We start from the raw sequence: 19,645 nt of genomic DNA, 5'->3' as shown, positions 1-19,645 counted from the left end.
ATATTACTAATGTGTTATTAAACTAAATATTTACTAATAAGAAATTAAACAACACATTACCCATTTATAAAAGCATGCTACACTAACACGCTGCCTGAAACAACCAACCGCTTCAATAATATTAAATTCATTTCGCAATTAAGAGCCCGTAACGAGCCTGTATATGACTAAACATTTGGTCCAGACGTGTCTCTGCCTTCAAACGCTTCCCTTAACACTCAGAACCGGTCCCAGTTGCGTTGGTACCGCCCTAATGCACGCTAATGGAACACAATTTGCCGTGTTTTGCTAAACTACAGAAGCGAAGTGGGTAAAAGTGGAAGTGGGGAGAAGTGGGTAATGGGAAACTGAGACTTGTAGCCACAATGATGCGATGGGCAGAAGATTCAATGTGTAATTATGGGGAAATGTCTCAAAAATGACCCTTAGCCATTATTACGGTATCAAATAACTGTCATTAGTCATTGTGGGGCTGCATTTGTTCCTGTTGTGTGTCAGGAAATAAAATCTAATCGCTATTTGTTCTCTCTGTCTGTTTCTTTAAGGGAAAACGGGTGAGATGTATGTGTCTCAGTTTATGAGATGTAAATAGGATAGTTATAAGATATTGTATGATACTGCTACGACTGTTTTGGTATTCAAAGCATATACATAATATATTCAATGCACAGTTATTGACGCGTTGTTGGTTTATTTACGTTGTAAAACTACAACTCTTTGGGAATAATATAACCTTTGAAAAGGTATTTTGGAATTTTACAATAACTTCAATCTCTTTATCTATCCTTTTTGTGAAATAATATAATTCAAATTTCAATTTTCACAATAAATATTATTGTCGATGAATGTGGCGAAAATCAACGCGTAATTTCAAATCTGGCGATGCGAGCGATGCCTCAGGGTAGGTGAGGGGTAATCGTATTAACTCGATCATCGGTTTAATGTAATTTTAAGATTACGCGTTAACTCTTCATTAAATTTTATGTAAATTCTCACGCCATGAATAAGTTTAAGTACAACTTTAACTTAGTAACTGGAGAAAAGTTTGTTTTACATTATGTGTCTATCCATTCAGAGATAAAAAGCAATGACTTTATTTCTTTTATCGAGATATGATTGCAATAGTGTTTATAGAGGACGTCCGCTGAGCTTAACATCGTGCTTCCCGAGTGAAGCCCGGCGGACGACTGCAGGCTGCTCTTTCGCAACCCCTCTCCGCGCGATGCAACCATAGACTATCAATGAGCAGACGCGAAACTCTTTGGTTTAAAGTTTTACAGTTTTATAATGTGTGGGATGGTACTGGATGTTACTTATCATAAAAAAATAGAATACATTATTAAAGTTTTATGTTTAATATTTATTTACTTTTAATAAAAGAATAACAAGAGAATGTATATTTTAGCATGTAAGAAGAAGAAGAATTATTAAGAATCGCAAAACAACTGTGCTGTGACTAGAAAATGTGATTTTGATTCGACATAGGACGTATAACTAAAATCGGCTAATAATGTCAAAGAGTCGATAGTGAAGAAAATAAACTGGTTTTGGTATTACAAACCGTGTTTTATTTAAAGCAATATTTTTTAAATGTACTATGATTTTATGATAAAATAAATTAAAACAGCATCTTCATTAGGTATATTTATTTTATTGTTGTGTAGCACACGTACTTTACATCTAGGAGTTCACTAAAAACAGAGCTACCCAAGTAGGAAATGTGTTTTCTATACGCAATATAAAGGAGTGTAATGGAGGACGTCCGCTGAGCTTTACTTCGTGCTTCCCGAGTGAAGCCCGGCGGACGACTGCAGGCTGCTCTCTCGCAGACTCTCCGTGCAATGCAACCATAGATAATGAATATGCAGATGCGAAACAGATAGTGTTGCTCCTAAGTTTCAGGATAATAGTGATGTGATATACCAGTCAAGTTATAGAAACTAATTAATGTTTAATGTGTTTAATGAATATTGGAATGTCTGATACCTAAAATGTAATAAGTCCCAATATCTTAAGACAATGAATTTGGGAGAAAATGTGTCTGATACAAGTGCAACTGTTTTGAAATAGGAAGAAACATAAAGGTACTAAATAATTATTACCATTAATTTGTTTAAAATATTTATTTGAATAACCTAATTTTATCTAAAATTGTTAAACCTAATCATAAGCAATCATTGACTTAATCACGAACAAATACCAAAAAAATAATCAGCCACAACTCTAACTCTAACATAAAAAAAAAACATGTCAAGTCTTTTTAGAAAGCCCGGCGTTGGATGACTTTGGAGGACGTCCGCGCAGTCCTCCAATGCCGGACTCTACTGACGCGCGGCGACTGTGCCTAGGTCCCCGGCTCTCCCCCCCCCCGCAGCCCGCGCCACCCCCACCCCGCAGGTACCCTAGCTAGACTGTAGGTAGCATTTACATGTACTATGTTACTATGCAGCCGTATCCCCAAGTTATTATGAACCAATCAAGGTCTCTACCAGCCCGGAATTATTTATTTATGCTGAGTGCGTTTGTTGTTAGTTCTGTTTTTGGAAAATATTAGGGTTGGTAAGGAAAGGCATGGATGTTGAGAAAGGTGTTTGGAATTACAGATAGGTGGGATAATAGATAGAATAGAAAAACTTAAAATGATCAAATAATGGTATGATTTTACTTAATTAAATTCTTTTCTAATTTTTCCGAAAGGGTAGAAGAGTAGTACCTAAGTACTAGACAAATAAGACTATATAAGACACGAAGTTTCCCTCTATTTACGAAAGATAAACATTACTCAAACATATTATCTTTACACTGTCTAGGAATGGAAAACCACATCGATATGTTACCTGATCTAAAGTTCAAACTTGAGCTAATTCCCGACTAAGACGATTCAGTCAATTAATTTAAACTTAGTTTGTAACACTCTGCATTACATTTAATAGTCAAACCTTCGCATGTTAGTTATAATCAATGTTCGGGAATGTTCCACACAGATAACACGGGGGAGGTCGTAAAAAGTAACGTATTTACGTTAAAAGGTTACAAAGTAGACAGAATTAATGAGCCGGTTCATAATCGACGGATTTTATGTATATTGGGGAAGGTGTGAAGAAAATATGATGAAAATATATCGTTAGTCGAGTGGTCACACGTGTGATTGCCGGGCAAGGACTCTTGGGTTCGATTCCCAGGTCGGGCAAAGTATTATTGGCTATTTTCAGTTTTTCGAAAAAAAAATCAGGAGAAAGAATATTGGTAAGATTGGGAAGGGAGGTAATTGGGCCTTCCGTAACCTCACTCATACACCGAAACACAACGCAAGCGTTGTTTCATATCGGGTTTGCGAGGCCGTGGTATCACTCTGGTCGAGTAGGCCCATTCGTGCCGAAGCATGGCTCTCCCATGCTTAAAATTTACACCTTTTACAAAATTAAATTTACACCAATATAAAACAGATCATTATATAGATTTCAACTCTATACGTACTCTAACATGAACTGACAGCTATTGGGTAATGCAGCACACCCCTACGTGAGTGGTTGTCGACCAATCAGATTACATGCTGAATAGATTGCACGGACGCCGCCCGTCGATACATCACATTACTAGCTGCGTTGCATTTGTATAATCACTTGTTACCTGTCATTATAATAGGGATGATGAAGGAGTTTGAAAATTAAAATCTACTTAGTCCGTCAGTTACGAAATGAAAAAATATTAGACATAATTTATTTATTTTTCCATACATATAAGATAACATAGTACTTAGATAAATCGAATCTAAGTAAAGGAATGGTAGTAAATAATTCATTTCTACGTTAAAATGTACCTAGAAGTCACACGCTATTTTTCAAATCGATGTATCTTAGATAGTATTAGTTTATGTAACAAAAGAAAAAATACGTGTCTAATATTTTAAAATAATCAATAAGATGGACATTAAAATAAGAGTTAGTCATCTACCATATTCGCTTATTTATTTTTTATTATGGTCCACAAAAGGCACAAACAATTATAATAGGTATTCCTATTTCAGTTTGTAACATGATTAGAATAGAAAATTGTATATTTCGTCATAATGGTATATAACATCTAATGGCAAGACTATTATGAACGAAAAGTTAATTTTGTCGCTCCATTTGGTACAGCCTAGCACTGACATTTTTTGTAATTTGTGATATTTTTTATAACAGAAGTCACAAAAATTTAAAATGGACCTTTGATTTATATAACGTTTTATAATAAAAACGTCCAATGGGTCATACTTTACAACCTGCAATAAATGTACAATAGGAATGCCATTCACTGTTCCAAATATACGAGTAGCCTTTGTTTCCATTGCTGTACATGTAAATAAAACCTCTTTGCTCCGTAAAATACTGGCAACAAATGTTCATACAACGGGGCTCCGAAAATAGATAAAAACCACGTACTGGCTGGCTTTCATGCTTGCGAACCTGTGTTGTGAACAATCTCTGTTGTCGAGGAGTAAAAGGTAAAAGTATGAATAAAAAAATACGCGGTGAAATGACGGATGAAGGGAGGGCCGAGAGGAATCTATTTTCAAATTTCTCAGAATACACGCTTTTAGGTTGGCACCGTTGAAATTAAACGTCAAATTGTCTGTGTTTTGCATGAGTCGTTTGTTTTTCTTATCATCATGAAAATTTAATTAATAACAAAGCTTTTTATTTAAAAAAAAATAGGGATATGGTAAAAATAAAAACATTGAATAGAAGATATTCTATGTATTTTAAACTTTAAACATGCAACTGGCGAGAATTTTTCACGGAAAATTTAAAAATGGAACGCCATCCATGTTGTCCAACATAACAACGTTAAAATGAGCAGCGTGTGTTGAATTGGCCTGAATATTCGCGATGACCGATTTTTGCCGCTGTCAGTTGATTTGGGAAGCGCTTGTTCATCAGTTAATGGTCCACGCACCATTTGCAGCCATATGCGGTGTTTACACAATTATGACTCTTGTTTGTGTGGAAATAATGATTAAGGACTTAGAATGCTACAGTGATTTCCAGTATGCTAAAAAAAACTAGTTTTAAGAACCCATTTGATCTTGTGTTTTAATGTTTGAAACGTGTTTATTGAAGTATTGATTGAAATAAGTACTTTGATTTTGAATTCGTTCAATATTTGGTAGCTCTAAACATTATGTTTTAAAACATTTTTTCTTTCTTTCTCTTTGAGAAAATGATAATGTAGCACCTACATTTTCACTGCCAATATGTCGCAATCTATCACTTCATTTTAAAACCCATCTAAGATTGTATGTATAATTGGATGTTCAGATAACATATTATTAAGTTTATCAACTTATTTCCGATCGCTCCCAGCCTTCAAACAAAATCCAAAGATAGTAAGATTAATGCCATTAGAGTTCTATTAAAGCCTCTAACAGTTACGAGGAAAGTATTTTGAGAGTAAATGTACTTTAGGGACAGAGTTTAGTTTCCCTCCAACATTAGTCTGTAGGACTGGATGTAAAGCCGTTTACTTGACGGCTCCTTAATCTTAGCTCGCTAAACCCTCCTATAATCACTGGAACAAGGAGAAAACTTTCGTTCATTTGTTTCCAGTTGTTGTTTTAGTTGCTTTTTTATAGCATGGAACAAAAGAGAATCCGTTTATCTACATACTATTTAACAGCGAATGGTCGCAAGTTAGACTGCCGGGCAAGGGGTCTCGGGTTGGATTTTTCGGCTTTCCGAAAATGTTTCAATAGTAGCACGGAGTTTGGAATTGTTCCTAGTACCTATGTGGCAATAGACTCACAAATAGTCTCGCCTCACCGTAGGCAAGAGAAACAATTGGATGATTTTCATCCCTCAAAAACAAGTGTTACAGTTTCACTGTTATTCCGCCCAAAGGTGCAATCTATTCGTACTTGAGAACTATTAACAGCAAAACCGAAGTTTAATTTGTAAATATAATGATATTTCGTTTAATTTTCCAAAGACTGAGTTAAAATGACATCTGGTTATGTCATGTTAACTTTGAATGTCAACAGAATTCGGAGCCGATATCCGGCGGAAGTGGAACGTGTCGCGGTGGCCGCTGGCACGTCTTCATTTCCTCTGTTTCCTGTTCGACCTCAACCGGAAGTGGACGCCTAGCACCGCAACCTACTTTTTTATGACTACGTGACTTATTTTTAGAGCTTTGTGAAGAGGTATTATTTTGGTACAATTTCTTTATATATAAATACACATATAATGACATCATTGGATACCAATTTGTGCTTCACTGCTGGTTAGTGACGTTACGAGCTAATATGTAGCAAATGACATAGCAACCAAAATAGTTCTCTAGCAAGACTTAGCTAAAAAAACATCTATATCTATATCTTCTTCTATACTTATAATAAATCTGTATAGAGGTAAATTCTGTGCTTGATATTGTGCAGTATATTTAAAAAATAACTATCAAAGGCGTGATTCATGATCGATATCACAAACGTTTTTGTCTGTCTGTCTGTATGTATGTCTATACTTTTTGGCCCGAAAGTCACCATCCTTATTTATACTTTGTAGTCTGGAATTAGGGATTGTCTATAGAGGAACAATTCTAAAAGCATATAAAGGTCACAAAGGTGCAATAATAGATTCAACTATCCATGAATTCTATTGAAAGGTCATCTAAATACGAATTGCCAAAAAATGGACTAGTAAGGTCAATACTTAAAAATACGATTTCATCGAAAATAGCTTAGTTTGTATAGCTATATTGACCTTTAAATATTTCTACTAATTGGTTAATATGTATTTTATGATATGTGAATCATACGCATGCTGAGGTTACCCATAATTGTAAATAAATACAGATTACCCTAAGGTATTTTGTATATTACTGTTTTCATTGTGCAATATTACTGCATTTATGTTGGTGACTAAATAAATAAATAAATAAATATTAGAGAATGTTGCCTTAAAAATTTTGATAACACCTCTCTAAGCGAACTAATGTATAGTAGTACCGGTACATAATACACCCATGCACTATCTACATAACCTATAAACCAATTCTCTAGTTCTCTGAAGCATTGACGAGAGGATTACACTAATGCCTGCAATGTTCCCCTTGTGAGGACTCCTCACTCCATTATAAGTTGAGGAACAGCCGCTAGACGGCTTTACACCGCCATATTGCTTTCAATTGTATGGGAACAAGCATACAGCAGGTAGCTGGAACTGTTATGAAGTTTAACTGCCGTACTCAGAGTCATTTAATGGTTATTTAACCCAATCCTTACCAATTGTTTTCGGAACAAAATCGTTACTAAAGAATAGTTTAAGTAATCATTGAATGTCTCTGAGTGCGGTAGTAAGTTAGTTATAGTTTGCTTGTAGTTGCAAGTTCTCGATAACTTTATTGAAAGAATTGAAAATGTTGGGTACAAAAAAGTTTTATTGTTCTCAATATAATATTAAAGTTGGTGTATTGAATTTAGTAATTTCATTTAAGTTTTAACTTAATAGAAATATACTTTGGTGCTCGTAAATCAAAACTAATACAATAGAATTATTTTATTTTAGAAGTTTCGATTTATGGATGCCAATGTATCAATCAATCATAGCAAAATAGCTAAATAGGACTGTACAAAAGTGATTTTAAATATCATTTACATATATATTATGTTACTTTTGGTGCATGAAAATTATTTTAAGGATAACTGTGAACCTTGCGTCATTTAACGAATGAATTTATCATTCACAAATATAGGCGATATACAGAAAATAAATGCTTGCATCTTGCTTAGAAACAATGAAAACTGTCCACAGAGCGGCAACGTTAAATACGTCTATGCAGGCATTAGTCAAAAACCGTATATCTACTATATACGGTTTGATGACGGGGATTGATTGAATGATTCAAATGACGACAACACATTAAAAGTAAACATATGTAAATTCATAACTTTCTATTATCCCCATTGAATCTTCATCGTTATCATCATTAGGCGTAAGACGTCCACTGGTGAAAGGCCAAAGGCCTTAGTCCTTTTGATGGTTATTATACAATGTGGATAAGAAGTTAGTCCTTATCCAAATTGTATAATAAGCATCAAAACAGCAACACTCAAAATGTTACCAGCTTTATACTGCTATACTCGTATATTATAATACTGATATATTGTTATACTCGTATCTTGTACAAAGCTTATTATATATACATATTATTTATTCCATTCTTCCTATTTCCAATTAGTGGTGGCATCGTTAGAGGTTATAGCTTCATATGTAATGACAATATATGTACTATATGTTTGTATATGTGTCGCATCGGTGCCGTTATCGTGGGTAAACACACATTCGTTCACGAGCTGTAATAGATTAATGCTGATGCTGTTGATAACACATATTTTTCATGAGATTTAATGTTGTGTAGGTATACTTAAGTAAACTAACGATTTTAAGAGTTTGTTTTTTATAAAATTTGGTTAACACGGTGTTTAGAATTATTGGTTTAATACTTTTTTTTATTAATATATACTAATTGAATTCAAACAACTACAACTGAACCTATAAACCAACTTGCAATTTTTGTTCTACACGCTAAAAGCTGAACTACACTCCAATGACATTTTGTCAAACGCCAACTTAAAAAAAAGTTAAGCACCATCCATTTCCTCGGCCCTAAAGTACACGGAGAACTACATTCTCAGGTCCTCCCCCCTCCATTTGCCGTAAAGTGGTGATACATTGACAGCTTAGACTTAAAGTTCACTCTGCGCGTCCGATCCATTTTCCTGTACGCCCACGGTACGCGGCGCGGTGCAAACATGTTCGAAAATGTTCCAACATTGTGTCAAAGTATTGCTTAGATGTCTCACCATGTTTCATAGGACGTTGCACAAATAAAATTAAGCTAGAAATATATAAAGTTATAAACTGGAAACCTTTAATAGTGGTGTGGTTTTTGATTTTGGAACGACCGCCTAGCTTCACTGACGGACAATTCAATTTGACGTTTCAAAAGTGCCTAATTTAGGATTAATTGAAATAAATGCTTTGACTTTGACTTTGACTTGAAAAAAATTGGATAGCACAATGGTCAGAAATCAAGTGTAATATGTACCTGTATGATATTATGACTTAAATAAAACCAAGTCTGTGTCCCTATTTACTTCTAGCACAATAAATCTGACACGTGTCGGAGAAATTGTTTAACTTTATTACAAGGGAACGTGTCGTGTCCCTTGACGAAACCTTTCAGTTAAAATTTTGTAGTATATAAGTATATATTTACCTGTATATTTGTAAGTAAATAACATAATATAATACATATATACCACCTCAATGTTTATTCAGGTCAGACATCCCACGCGCGTAACTATTCTCGTGTAGTTATCGACGGTTCCCGCCAATTTTCGCCCGCCATTTTGTGAAAATATAAATATATTTTTAGATACCTACATTCTTGAGGGAAATTCACGCTTTCATGTAGCGTTTTTATCATCGTTTCGCCTAGGGGAGGGTCCGTGGAGGAGGAATTAATATTGGATAGAAAATATGGGTACATTGTTACTCTGTTTTTGTTAGGGATTGTGCATTTTTTTCGATATTCTAGAGAATGTGTTCTCCGTAAAATGTTTTTGAGAGAACCCCTCTTATAATGTAACCACATTATGCGATCCCTGCCGGTGACATGTGATCTTTTTGGTTGGGTCTCGTCGAGAGTAGGTCACGTTGCTCTTTCACAGTAGATATGTATTATGTTATAAGAAAAAAAACTTATCTTGCTTGTCATACTCGTATTTTTATTGCTCTTGAAGGAATTCGTAACTAAGTAGCACAGAGGTACAAAAGAGGAGTCCTAACAATATTAAAATGATTTAAAACTTGAATAGACATAATAAAAACATTCCGAAATCTCTAAAACATTTTATCAATCGAAATCACAGAACTAACAGATCGTATATTAAGCTCATAAAACCTTAAACTAACTAATAAGTGGAATTAAATGGCGGAACGTTGGAGTTTGCTGGTTGTAATACCCGGCGTGCATCGTCGAAAACGTGTTAATATTGATTTAACGAAGTTAAGCCCATCTGCGGGCATGTGCCTACGTATGTCGGCAACAACGGGCCACAGAGTAGTGAGCGCATGGAGTAATTGCGTTAGTTGCCTCCCCACAGCTGTGTATAGCGCGTGCTATTGTTTGTTATATTGTTTATTTTTATGTAAGTATTGTTTACACTATGTGTAACTAAGATTAGGTTTATTAATAATACAAGTTTTTGTTTTATTTGATGTCTTTTTTCTATACAAAAAGTCTCATTCTACAAAACAAATCACACTATCTCGCAATGTTTCTATGTCATTCGTCAGGAATAGCAACTCCATGTGCTACATACTCAGTGGTAGGTCCGAACTACATACGTAAGCTTGTTTGTAATGTGCGGGATCTGTTTACCGGACTGTTTATGTAGCGGCACGCGTGTTTGTCTGTGTGTACTGGAAAATTGTCTGTTGGATCACGAATAGTAGGTGCCTACACACATATGTTGAACATAATCTATTTCAATGAGCTTGTAGGACTATCTATAATTACTATTTTGAGGTAGCTTTTTAAAAGTAGGTATTTTGTATGTTAGAGAATTGTTGTTCAAGAAAACTATAGTTAAGTAGTTATTTCAATGAGTGATATGGTTTCGCATTCCCTTTAAATTATATTAACATACTATTACTACATACTACTATTACGAATTGTCGACAATGTGTTGTAGATTTATACTGGATTTCAAAACCGTTGATTATAAGTATAATAATGATTATATTCAACCTATTACATTAAAAGACAAAATGAAATCAAAACTTACATTCTGTCCAATATGTAGTGACTACAAATACGTAACTACACCCATATTGTATAAGAGCGACGGACAGACAGAATATTATGCTGTACAACATATAAAGGACGAGCCAGCGTGATAGAATTTTATTTTTATTCCGCTCGTAACATTACATGACGCGTCTAAGGCAAGGGCATGTACGCATTCTGCCTCTATTCCCCGGATCATGGAGATTGAATTTACGTGCGGACTCCTTACATCGGTTGCATAGACAATATAGATCGTATCGATGCCCCTTATTGCTTGTTGTTCTTTGTTTTACTGCCTGAAACAGATATTATTTGATTCGTATAGCAAATAAATATTGTTATGTTAATTATTGATTTTTGTTTATATATGAATTGAATATTTTTCTCTTGTGAGTCGTTTTATTACATTATCCGATATTGAAAATATGTGTTAAATATTAAGCATAAATAACTGTTTGGTATATTGCACTCAATCAAACAAAAGTAAACGCCTAAATAAAATAATTATGTACCTATATGCCTCAATTTTAGATATGTATTGTCCTTTTTGTTTTATGTGTGTACATGAATAATAAATAAATAAATAACTTTCACTCCAAATAATTTTTGAATCTGAATATGCAATTCTAGATTTCACTATAATATTAATTATTTATGCTTTTATAGTAAACTTTAACGGATTGTTATTTAAAAAATTAATGTACCACATCATAAGTCTCCTTTTTTATGGATATCGTATACTTTTGTTATGGTTTGAATGGCATCGTAAATCATGGAATGGGCCATGAATTATTTATTACTACCCCAGGGTATTTATTAAAAATATTTCGTATTAATGTCAGTAAGCATTGTATTAAACCGAATTAAGTTATAAAGCCACGATATTTCATAGGGATTATTTTTATGCGTACTGAAATTGTCTGGTTTAACTGAATAATATTTTGTTAATCCGTTATTTATTATATTATTTGCCAAACTGTTTCGTTACATTCAGTTTTATTTGCAACACCAAAAGCATTTTATGCAGAGGCTTCATATGTGCGTTGCCGGCCTTTAAAAAGGTGTACGCTCTTTTCTTGAAGGTTTGAAGGTCGTATCGGTTCGGAAATACCGCCGACGACAGCTTTGCTAAGCGAGGCAGAAAGTTTTGAGAAAAATGCACAGTTGTGGCCTGCCAACCATCTATATGATGGGGATGGAAAAAGTTGGTGGTAGTTATAAAAATATAGACTTTGGAACGAGCACCTAGCTTCACTGACGGACGGACTGACAGACAATTCAATTTGACGTTTCAAAAGTGCCTAATTTAGGATTAATTGAAATAAATGACTTTGAATAGTTTTTTTTTTATTTCAGATTTTTTAAGCTTTAGTAAGTTTACAGTTGAGCGTTTCTCTAATTAACCTGATTGTTTACATCGTGAAAAGTGGGCGTTTCTAGCTAGTTTGTCAGAAAAAAACCGTGTCGTGATGTTTCGTTAGCATTATTACTCGAAACAAGGTATTTGATAAGAACATAAATAAATTACGAGCAAGTAAAAGTACATGGAAAAAAGGGTTCGTGTAATAAATGGCTGAAATTAGCATATTGTTACCTCCACTCATTCAGAGTACACAGTAATACATTACGTTTCTTTACCCAAGTAAATAAAGTAAGTTAAGCATTTTCTTTTTATTTTATTTTACAATAAGCTTGCTACACGAAAATATACTTTAAATGTATCATATACAAAGTTCAGTGTTGTTTGAGCATTTTACGCCATGTAACATAATAGTGTTACAAGATATTATCATAGTAACATATAAAATCAACTTTTCTATTTTTATGACAGGTTTATTGGACATGTTGTAATTATTATTTATGGAGAACGAGTTCCAGTCACAAATATGATTATCTCTAATTAAAATTAGTTCAAGTTCGTTAAAGATTTTTTTTTATAATTTTTTGGTTACCTGCCAATTCTTGTAACGGTGCAAATAAATTTATTTTCTTTCTTTCTTTATACGTAATGACATTTTATTTAAAACTAGCATCTGGCAGTGTCAACATTTTGATTCTTAATAATACTCGATGCACAATTTCAATGAGACTAGCTTCAGCCGTCGGACCTAAAATGTTTTAGTGCTGAAATATAAGTGCACTGCCTTTTCCTTTAAGACTGTGGTCTGATGGGGCGGAAATCCGACATACGATGGAGAGAGGCTTTACGTTTCTCTGAGACACAGGGCACAGGGGAGGAATGCTACAGTGTGTGTAAAATGCATTAAGTAAGTACATTTAGTTTGTGTAAGTACGCTGTACCATATATACTTTAAAGTTAGAAGAGCAGTAATGTTACGTTTGAGGATTGTAACCTAAATCTATTTAATCAAAATAACATAAAAATAACTGCGTATACCAAATTATTACAATATCTCCTTAGAAATTTCATCAACAATGCCGCCCGCCTCAAAGCAACGGTAACGCTGCCAAACTTAAATCATTTCACAACAAAATTAATCTGGTACCGAACAAGAATGTTTACGTAGAATTACTTGAGAGAGAACTGCCAAGTAATATTGAGTTTTTCACAGAGAATATTAAACAGTTTGTTAATTAAAAATAGTTTTATCGCGGCCGGACGGCGACCGGCGCGGCGGGGCCCGACCCGGGCCGGCGCGCTCGCATCCGGCGTGCCACGCGAAACAGAAAGTTATGAATTTGAAAAAATGTTTCACGTACGAAATATGTGATTATGGGTTTAATAAGAATGGCGTATGCGAAGGTTTCCTTGTGATAAATATTCATGATGCCTTTTGTGGGTCGCGACTTGCTATGGACGTGTGAATATCGTGGTGAATAACTTTGGCCTTGGAATGTCTAAATAGTTTTTCTTCGTTACAATCTACGTTTTTTGATTACTAGCTTGACTTAAGGAACAGACATAAGTATGACAATTGACCTTCTGTATTGATAAATAGTTCAAAAATTAAACGTTTGTTGCAAAATATTTTTAATATGGAAAATAAAACAAGCTTTTGGATAGTTTATTTATTTATTTATTTATTTAAAGCTTTATGCACATGTACATGGGTGGACATAATGCCGTTGGCATTTTCTACCTGTCTGACCCTTGGGTGGTGCAGAGAACATACCAGGCGGGTGCATGGAACATGATAGATATCTAAAATGTGAAAAATAAGATGTATTTCGGACATATACACAATAATACATACCAGTACAATACATATATATATATATACATATATATATTTATAATAGTGATATAATATAATACGATACACACACATAAACACATACATATATAGATACATACATATACATACTCATACATAACACATACTACATACAGAGAATAGTCAGTGTGATGAATCAGCCAACCTCTTTAGTAAAAGCTCGCGAATCTTCCTCTTAAAAGTTAAACGACTTGACACCATCCTGATATCCCGGGGAGCGCATTCCACAGAAAAATGCCTTGCACAAAAAAGGAAGAGTGGAGAAAGTCAGTGCGATGAGTGGGACATTGAAGAAGACGGTTATGGGATGAACGGAGTTGTTTGTTGTGGTTTGCGCAGATGTATTGGAAATAGGGGGACAGATAACTAGGTGAAGAAGGAGTATCAAGAAAGGAGAATAGAGTGGTTAGCGCCCTTTGCTCCCTGCGCTGGCGAATGGGCAACCACTTTAATTGCAACCTATGTGCAGAAATATGATCATATTTACGCAGGTTGAATACGAATCGAATGCAGTTATTCAGAAGTCGGTCAAGTTTATTGAGGAGATCTGCATTCAGGTCGTAGTAACAAACATCAGCATAATCGATAATAGGAAAAACCAAGGCCTGCACCAGCATAGCTTTCGTAGCGGAAGGAAGCAAGTTTTTCAGCCTGTATAACACCCGTAGTGATCCGGTGACCCTTTTGCATACGTTAGTGACCTGTGCATGCCACTTCAAATTTTTATCAATGCACAGCCCCAGATCCCTAACTTCGCTACTCAGAGGGATAGCCACATCATTAAATGATACAGCCGGTAGATTGGTCCTGTCAATCCTGCTCAGCGTACGCGTGCTTCCCAGGATAATGGCCTGGCATTTCAGTGGATTCACCGCTATGCCAAACCTCTCAGACCAATTTTTAATGGCTGCCAAGTCCCCGTTGACCTTCCAGATGGCGTCAGATAAACCGTCAACGCCAGCCTGACAATAAAGTTGCAAGTCATCAGCGTATAGATGGTACGCACACTGAAGTTCGGAAGTTATGAGATTGATGAAGACGGAAAATAAAAGAGGAGATAGAATGCCGCCTTGAGGAACGCCAGTTTTTAGTTCGCACCAGCTAGATGAAGCCTCATCCAGCTTGATCGACTGCTGACGCTCTTGAAGATAGGAAGAGAACCATTCAAGTGATTTGCCAGAGATCGCAAGATGGGATAGGATGGCTAGAAGGATATCGTGACTGACCATATTGAAGGCGTTAGAGAAATCTACTAAAACCAGAACCGTGGCCTTAGTGTCCTCAAGGCCAGTTCTAATATCGCCAGTCTACATAAAGACAATCCCAGTTATACATAAATATATCACTCCTCATGTTAACAGCTTTCAACCAATACTCGCCATAATCTCGATAAAGCACCCTCCCAAAGCACCATAAATCTTATTAAAAAATACAAAGTACCGAAGACTCTAACATTATTTACATTAAGATTAAATTCCCTTATCTCGTTATACAGTTTTATACTTTTTTAAATATGTCTGCTCTACTGCCAGCTTACTGCGTTATCAGACTACATAATAAGCGGAATAATGGCTGTGTGCTCGGAGAATTATGTGCTACGCCGTGCTACGAGCGGTCGTAGGCCGCTACGAAACTGCTACGCGCTACGAGCTACGTAATTAAGTCGGGTTTTATTGAGGAAGTAATCTTCGAATAGCATTTTCTTGCGTTCCTTTTCTCATTTGTATTTAAGTTCTTATGTTGTCATAGAAAAAGATAGTTAGGTCGAGTCATTAAGTGGTATGAAGAGTTTATGGTTAGTGGTAAATTACACAGTTACGTAAGTTCATGTTATTGAAATGCTTTCAAGAGGTTAATTCCTAAAAGTAAGTGTCCGAAAATGTATTGTAAACTTAATGTTCCTTTTTCGATCCGTTTCCTTCAACACAATTTGTGACCTTGAAAATGTGGATTGTGGCTAAATGTTTGTGACTTACCAGCTACTGGTTCCAGCAGGCCTTCAGGGTCGGAGGCCTCGTCAGCGACGGCGGAGGCCAGCACCGCAGCCACCATCAACCACCACGCGCGACACATTGTACCTTGAACAAGGAATACAGGAATTAGCTTAATTAATTAATTTATGAAGATAGTGTGTATTAAATAATATAATTACTTTAATTATACTTTTAAGAAGGTTACCATTGTTTCCTACGTAGAGTTTTGGATTAGGGGATTGACAGGGTTAATATTTTGACAATGATAAAAATTTATCGCAGAATGACGACAATCTTCAACAGCAATGGGTTGGACATAATTATTATTATTTTATTAGTTTCTCTTCCTCTGATTATTGTCCTTGGATAGATAAACACACATCTACAAAACGTATCCTTTATTTACAAGCATTATCAACCACAGTAAAGTAAACCTTAATTCGAAATTCTGACAAATTTTACAAAATAACGAAGGGATAAAACATTCAGCGTACCACATTCTATGTGGTGTGTTGAAATTCCTCAAAGTTATGGTGGCGTATGATACACACATACATACACTCATACAATATGTATGTGTGTATGTTTGGATTAGAGATTATACGAGTAACTTTACCCTCTCCCATCTAACTGGGATTTGTAGAATATTAAAGTCCCGTCAACGTCGGCAGTCTGTACCCACACGCTTCTTATTTTCTCATTATACGTTATGCTTGAATAATTATATTCGGATTTTATATATTTTTGTTTTAAATTGTATGTTATAAAATTCCTTTATTGTATTTTCTATGTAAGCGTTCCGCGAGATCTTTTCATTATTCTTCTTTCTTTGTATTATTTTTAAGTGATAATGATTAGCGTTTTATCAAAATAATAATTGTTAACGTTTGATTTAAAATGAATATAACACAGAATTCCGCCACAAGCATTTGTTCCACCACGGAAGCGAAAGAAAGAGAGAGAGAGTCCAGTCACAAGCAAAAATATATCACAGAACTACATTGGCGGAAAATTGAAAATTTATACGGAAAAGTAATTTTACGCTCAATAATTTGTTCGATGCGACTAGTATCTATTAAAATGACACACATTTGTATAAACACTAACACATTTACACAGTAACTTTGAAATAACTTAATCAAACGATATAACTTTAACTCAACAGAGGGCGAAAAGTTAGCTGCAGTGACAGCCGCGGCCATTTTCGTAACATTTAGGGTCGACCTTACCATAAATCTAACGTAACCTAATTAAATAGGAAAACTGTAATTGTTAAACTGTTACAACAAAGAGGTTTTAGTTAGAGGTCTTCATTTAAATGGGAATGTCCTTATGTAACCAATTCGTATTTATAGAGGTCTCAGCGGCGAGTTTGGATTTTGGGTTACATATTTTTGATTCTGAATTATTTGTTTCGAAGTCCAGATTTTAAGTCCTGTTTGTAGTAAAATGCTTGCTGGAAATTTAAGAAGAGTATTACCTAACTGCTTTTCATCAGGCATTTTATATGTCAACAACGCTTTAAAAAATATACATTTAGCTAGCAATTTTTAATTTAGAAATCGTCACAGTAGTGCAAAAAAATACAAGTTTGAAAAATGTCAGCCATTTATAATGACTGTGCCATACGATATTGCATTCATTTGGCAAAAACTCGACACGGAAACTCGTCGAAACAGGAGTGAAACTAAAAAATAAATAAAACACAACCAACCATGCATCTGTGTAATCCAATCGGAAATCTAGAATCGAGAGCTCGTTGGCTATTTTGATTACATGTATTTTCATTCAAATAAAAACAAAATAAATGTAACTCGGAACAGTGCGCTTTGTACAATGAACAGGGCACAACTCTCAAATAAAATGTAAGATAGTGTTTAGTACATGCCTTGGCCTGCAGATGGCGTTTCCGTCGTAAAAATACCGAGTAAGTATGGCTGATGTCATGTGGAACAATTCCGGAGTTGAGTGTAACAGTTTTAATGTTAGCCTACTTCCAGACGACGTCTCTCATTGTTCCGGAGGGCGGGAGGGCGCCCTCAAAGGGAGGTCACCTTTTATGTACTGAGATGAGACACTTCCATCCGTTCCGTGGTTTTACATACAATTTTTGGATGTAAACGTACTTATTACATGATGGTTTAAGACTTGTCTTCTATAACATTTTACTTAATGTGCATTTAGTTAAATGGGAAATGTTATATGTTACAATAATGTTAACCGACTTCGAAAAAGGAGGTTCATTGTTTGACCTATATGTATTGTTCACGATTATTTAACGTTTGGCTGAACCGGTTTTGATGCCGTTTTTAGAATATATTATCCGATTTCAAAAAGGGTCGCAATTTGAATTTTGAAGGTGGTTGATATTTATGCGATATCTTATTAATACTCAATAGCCAATACTTAATTCTTTATTGCTTAATCCACAATATCGGTTTTAAATAAAATAAACAAATAATCTCAACATCTCTACTCAACAGAGCTAATTAACAAAATTATTTACTCTAGCATAATTCCCTTGGTATTCAAACACAGCAATAATATCGGTGTATTAGTTAGAATTCTTAATTAAACAATGGTTGAAGGAAATGGAGTGGCTGGCTGAATGGTAACTGTTCATTATACGGCTGTGTGCCACCGCGGCCGTGCTGCTAAATCGAATTCAGCACGGAATAGGAAGCTGCGGTGTCCTAGTATTGTGGGCTTAGTATTACAGTCCAATTGCGTATTACAATATTTACTTAATGGAGATAGGTGTTGTTACTATAGGAGTTTGTAATGGTTCTCCTGTTTCTGGTGTTTATGAAATAGGATTCTGATTTAAAATCAGAATAGCGATTTAAGTAAAACAACCGGCTGCCGCGCAACGTATAACGGGTTCGATTCCCGCTAGGAGCAACTCTTTGTGTCATCCACAAATTGTTGTTTCGGGTCTGGATGTCATATGTATGTGAACTTGTATGTTTCTAAACGCAACAACTATACAGAATAAAATACTAGTGTGGGGCAATAATTTCTTTTTTTTTTAATATGATTGAAGGGAAATGGGTCCGCTATACCATTTTGTTGCGCATGTTTCCTCCGTCGAGTGAAACAAGCAAGATGAAAGCAAAGGATGAGCGTCCATTCATCATACTGTAATCCAAAATTCATAAAAGTGATCCTCTTTAAAATGCAAGAAGCGCAAAATTTTTAATTTATGACATAAAAAACAGCGGCCAACGTACTTCCACCCCGCACCCCGCAGCCCGCGGCCACCAACTCTCTGACTCGGCGGAATTTTCAATTCAACAGTTTTTCTAGCGTTCATTAACTCGCTCTGATGAATTCGTCTTCTACAAGCGGGCTGGAGGCTGGAGGCTGTAGTGTTTTTGTAGCAAAAAGCAACCGAGAAACCCCGGCGAATCGAAATTGGAATACGCCTAGGAATTCTTGCTTTGATCACTCCTTCATAGTTGTTTTTCTATTGAAAATACTGGCAGCCTCTGTTTACAGTCTGCACCTACTGTTTAAATAATCTATGTAAAAGCTATTTAAGTAGCCTTTGCAAAGTCAAACTTTTAAAGGAACATTATCGCTCCGTGGAATTTAGGGGACGTT

General features: G+C 35.3%; 1 protein-coding gene across 2 annotated transcripts in view; it reads right to left on the bottom strand.

Annotated features, from left to right (window-relative positions):
• LOC118264648 (thrombospondin type-1 domain-containing protein 7A) overlaps positions 1–19,645 on the bottom strand; it is a 112,864-nt gene that overhangs the window by 61,030 nt on the left and 32,189 nt on the right. For both annotated transcript variants that reach the window (XM_050705102.1, XM_050705101.1), the window contains exon 2: positions 16,046–16,147. In XM_050705102.1, coding sequence (XP_050561059.1) covers positions 16,046–16,142 — 97 coding nt within the window. In that variant the 5' untranslated portion in view covers positions 16,143–16,147. The remainder of the gene's footprint in view (positions 1–16,045; positions 16,148–19,645) is intronic.

The sequence above is a fragment of the Spodoptera frugiperda genome, chromosome 26 (assembly GCF_023101765.2).
Source record: "Spodoptera frugiperda isolate SF20-4 chromosome 26, AGI-APGP_CSIRO_Sfru_2.0, whole genome shotgun sequence".
In the NCBI taxonomy this organism is placed as follows: Eukaryota; Metazoa; Arthropoda; class Insecta; order Lepidoptera; family Noctuidae; genus Spodoptera; species Spodoptera frugiperda.
Note: the sequence above shows the minus strand (reverse complement) of the source record. Positions and strands in the feature narration are given on the sequence as shown.